Source organism: Rattus rattus, chromosome 11 (genome assembly GCF_011064425.1).
Source record: "Rattus rattus isolate New Zealand chromosome 11, Rrattus_CSIRO_v1, whole genome shotgun sequence".
Classification (NCBI taxonomy): Eukaryota; Metazoa; Chordata; class Mammalia; order Rodentia; family Muridae; genus Rattus; species Rattus rattus.
The window spans coordinates 75,669,261-75,674,080 of record NC_046164.1 but is presented as its reverse complement, the minus strand read 5'-3'; the positions used below and the strand labels follow the sequence as shown (position 1 = coordinate 75,674,080).

The window sequence follows — 4,820 nt, the reverse complement described above, 5'->3', positions numbered from 1 at the left end:
GCTGTTAGAAGATTAGAGGAGAAAGGTTCTAAAATCTGACCTTATCACAACTCTTAGTTGATTGGAGTTGGCATTGTTTCTTTCTTTCTTTCTTTGTTTAATCAAGCCATAGGTTTAACCAGAGGACATTATCAGAATGCAGGGCAGCAGATGTTAATCCAATAAATCCTATCTTTGTCTGGACAGCACAAGGTTACCCTGTAACTTCCAATGCTCACAGGGATCTGTGAGAGACAAGTGGCAGAGACCTTGTATGCCGCCTGGCCTGTGCCATCCTAGCTGACACTGAACTCCTAGAAGGAAGAATCTGGTTTCACCCACTTCAAACCATGCTTGCTTCCCTTTGAGAAAGGAAACAACGGCCGGCCATTCATGGTCATGGTGGGCAGAGCTTCCAGTGTCCCAGAGCACTCCAAACGTAGACTATCTCAGCTGTGGGAAGCTCTCACCTCAGGACAAGCAGCCTCTCCCTGGCTGCCTACACGGCCCCTTAGAAGCCCCTGAGTAAGTCCTATTTTCAGGTCCAGCTATATTTCACAGATACCCGTCAATCACCATGAGGTACCGTTTTGTCTGGAAACATCACAATGATCACCAAGAAGTTTTCCAAGGATCTGACTTTTCTTGTAAGCCAAGGAATGTGTTCGACGAAGACAAAAATCAAGATTTTTAAAATGGTTTCCTCCCGTGTTGGTCTTTAGAATCAGGACTCTAACTTCCACCATCTGCCCCTGGCATAGCTGGTCACTCTGAGAGGCTCCTCATCATCCTCTTCTGTAGCTTCCAGCTCTCAACCTACTCCCAGCAACAGAATGGGAAAGCCACCCACACTGGAAGCTTGGCGAAGTCCTCTGTCCTACAGTAAGCCCATAGGACCAAAACTATATCCTATCCCCAGGTCTCTCAGGAACCAGAGTCCCCTCCTCAGCCTGCTCCCCAAGCCTTGACCATCCTCAATGCTATACTGTCTCTGTTGGTAGCAATGGAGTGTGGGCTAGAGACAAAGTACCGTGATGCTCCAAGAGCAGACTACAGAATATCACTCAGGCATATAAACGAGGGCACAGTGAAACCACTGAACTGGACCACGGCATGGATAGAAAGAAAGGTTACTGGGGATCAAACTAGTAGGAGGTGGGGGGGGATCAAAATGGTGGGAAAGTAGCTCTTACTTATGACAGTCAGCAGGATGGAGTCTTTCAGTTGATACAGGCTGTTTGGCTTGACCAAGAACTAGCAGCCCTTGCCCCAGTAGTTGGCCTTCAGGGCCAGACTGAGAGAGGTCCTGGTAAACCAAAACACACTTTACAAGATTCCAGAGGAATGCCGATGTAGGCTCCTGTTTATCCAGTAGCAATCCTTCTGTTTACCTGGTGTTTAGCTTTGTCACCAGCACTGCCATTTGGAAGACCGACTGCTCTGGATCTAACAAAGTAAAGTGAGGATTCCTTTTTTGTTGAAAACTTTTTCATATATTCTGATAATATTTTATCCTCCCCCCAATTCTCCCCCGTTTGTCTCCACCTCTCTATCCACCCAACTTTATGTTCTCTTTTTCTCTCAAAAAAAAAAAGATAGAAAGGAAGAAGGAAGGAAGGAAGGAAGGAAGGAAGGAAGGAAGGAAGGAGGGAGGGAGGGAGTGAGGGAAGGAGGAAGGAAGGAGGGAGGGAGGGAAGGAGGAAGGAAGAAGGAAGGAAGGAAAGGAAGGAAGGAAGGAAGGAAGGGGGGAGAGAGAGAGAGAGAGAGAGAGAAAGAAAAGAAAGAAAGAAAGAAAGGAAGGAAGGAAGGAAGGAAGAAAGAAAGAAAGAAAGAAAGAAAGAAAGAAAGAAAGAAAGAAAGAAAGAAAGAAAGAAAGAAAGAAAGAAAGAAAGAAAGAAAGAAAGAAAACAAGCAAGCAAAGGAAGCTCTCGGTTCTCGGTGCCGTAGGTCGCTTGAGGTTGCGTGGGGAGGAGCTCTCCGGTGGGCACCCCTTCCTAGGTCTGGGCTCAGCATGGCTGCCCTGCTTATACAGAATGTGGTGTCTTCAGTCATGGACCCACTCCTGCACCTGAGTCACCTCTTGAGGAAGCCCCGGGCCTTCTCCTCGTTGCTGCTGGGGACACTTTCAAGCACCTGAACAAAGGTGTACTCGCTTCTTGGTGGCTGCTTTCTGCCTCACCTGTAGTCCTGGCTGGGCTCCAAGACCGAGGACGTCATCCGGAAGCGCGGTAGAGATTGCTACACAGTGAAGAGGGGTGGGCGCTTGTTTGTCCACTGAAAGACCAACCCTGAGCATGAGCAGCGGCAAACGTCTCCCTTGCCTTCAAGCAGTGTCCATGGGAAATCCGTGGGAAATTCTGTGGGCCTCAGGGCTCTGTTGAACCCGCTTTCCCCCACACCGTCACCCAGTTCCTTCCAATCTAGTCAGACTAGAGCTGCAGCTAGAGAAAGATTGTTACGGTTCCTGTAGCTGTGCAAGAAGCGGGAGTACAGAGCTAGCTTTAGCTCTTGAGACAAGGTCTGGCTCCTTAACCCTGGATGACCTGAAACTTGCAGAGAACCCCCTGCCTCTGCTTCTCTGGCATCAAATGCAGCAGAATGCTAGTGCTTTAAGAGGCTCCCGTGGGAAGTACAACGATCCCAGTTTAAGAATAAACGACGTTCTTGTGCAGCAAACTACCATAACCTTTACTCAAGGAGAACCTTGTTTACATAGAAATATCTTTTGGATGCCGATTAAAAATGTTTGTCATGAATGTTGGGGGGAGGGGTGGCAAGAAACAGAAAACTCACAAAGACATAAAAGCAAAATAAAGAATCAAAAGAACAGTAAGACCAAAAATAGAAAGAAAACAGGAAATAAAAAGAAATAAAGCTAAAACAAAACAAAATAAAGCATCAAGTCCGCATAAGTACCATTGAGCTCATTTTGTATTAGCCAAATTCTCCTCCACGTGAAGCCTGCCCTGTAGTGTGGTAGATCTAACCAGCAGGACTCTGTGAACCCCAAAGATGGAGAAAGACCACTGACCCAAATCATCATGGTCAAATTAATAAGGCAATCGTCTTTATTCAAGTACATGGGCTGCCTCCCTCTAAGAGGAGGAGACTCAAGGGGTCTGAATTGGGCATGAGGAAGACAAGGTTTAGTAGCTCCCAATTTCCCTCCCTGTCCATACGAGGTAAGAATAGTGATGAGCCCACTATCGTCTGACTGCAAAGGAACCAATTCGGGACTCAAGTAAGGGTTTGACTATCTCGGCTTTTAGCAGCCTTGTTAAATCTAAACAAGTAATTTTGCAGTGTCCGTTGATATGAAGGAGATTGGCAATAGGGCAGTGCAGCCCTCCTGAACTGTCTCTGTATCCATCTTCTCTACAGATGAAGCTACCTCAAGCCTTGTCTTTCCAGGTAAGTGCCAGACACTCTGCCCTCCATTAATCTTCCTGAAATGAGAGGAAGACCACTTACCTCTTAAGTGGAATAACCACAAAAAAAAGAGGAAACACTCCAATATATAAATGTTTCATTGACATTAAAAAGGCCACGAAGCAACATTAACAGGGGAAGAAATTTCACTTGACTGAATACTGATCATCCTTAAGTTAATGCAGAAATAAGGGAAATGTCTCAGGCTAGCAATCCACTGTGGGGAATGTGTAGGTGTTCATGAATCTTAATGGTGGCAATGAAAATTACAGATGAATCTCATTTCTTCCGTATGGGATTCAGCCAGCGCATCTGAAGGACCCTGCGGCTTGCTTTCTCACTGTGTCTAGAGGGGCATAAAGACTCCAAAGTCATTTGAAAGATTCAAGTGTCATTGGCACATTATGAGAATGTCGGTCTCTTATCTCTAGCTGCCTCACACTTAGAAGCCCATCCACTTCCTCTCTCCCACAGAATGTGTGGCATGATGGGAAGTAGAGCTTTGCAGTCAATCTAAGCTCACCAGAATGTTAGCCAGTTAGCACAACCATACAGAGGACACTGGCCTTGAAGGATCAGTGTGGGGCAGAAACTCATGGCCCTGTTATGTCAAGGTTATAACTTAAATGTATGATAAATTCATCAGCCCTAACTAAACTGTTTTCATGAAGGGCTCTTTGTGAAGGTTTCCACTCACGTGGGGATAGTGCAGCTGAGTGGAAAAGCTACTGAGTGGAGAAGCAGGCTTGTCATCAAATCCTACTGTAAGCCTCTTGTCTCTGCTGGTCTGCTAGAAAGATGCCCCACAGAGTGAGTGGGCGGACACTGGGAGGTATTTCTCACTAAGGGATGGGAGTAAGCCTTCATTCATTCATCCGTCTGGGGTCCTCATGGGTCAGAGAGGATCTGGAAGAGGCCTGAGCTCTCATGCAAAGCAGTGCTTGGCTCCCTTCATCAGGAAGCCTACCTGTGGTGGGTTGGCCAAGCTGCAGGGTGTGCTTGGTATTCACCTGTCCATGGGCTGGGGTTAGCTCTGAGACATCAGTCCCCGGCCGCCTGTTCCTGCTGCCACTTCCCCACAGCCCCAAGCCAGACAGTATTGTGACAATGGGTAGAGAAATTCTTTAGCATAGAAAATAGAGTTGCTCTTGGTGTACCAGTAGCTCAGCCTTTACTTGTCGTCAGTGACTCATTACAGATATACACAAAGTGATGGTGAGTGGCTTTGGTAGTCATTGGTCTCCATATTCTTTCTGGCTTGTGTTCACTGTACATAGTGTTGGGTTTCGTGGTCTGTGGCCCTCAAGTCATGAACTTAAACCACACTCTTTTCCTCTCATTCTTTAAGCTCCTACCCCTTTTCTCCTCCCACCAATCTCTACTCTCCAAGTGTGCGTGTGCGTGTGCGTGTG

At 46.8% G+C, this 4,820-nt stretch overlaps 1 protein-coding gene across 1 annotated transcript; it reads left to right on the top strand.

Annotated features, from left to right (window-relative positions):
• The first annotated feature begins 1,990 nt into the window (after positions 1–1,990).
• On the top strand, positions 1,991–2,449 carry Mrpl36 (mitochondrial ribosomal protein L36). The gene is given in 1 exon segment (XM_032915916.1): positions 1,991–2,449. A coding segment is annotated over 1 exon segment (459 nt).
• Positions 2,450–4,820: the final 2,371 nt, after the last annotated feature.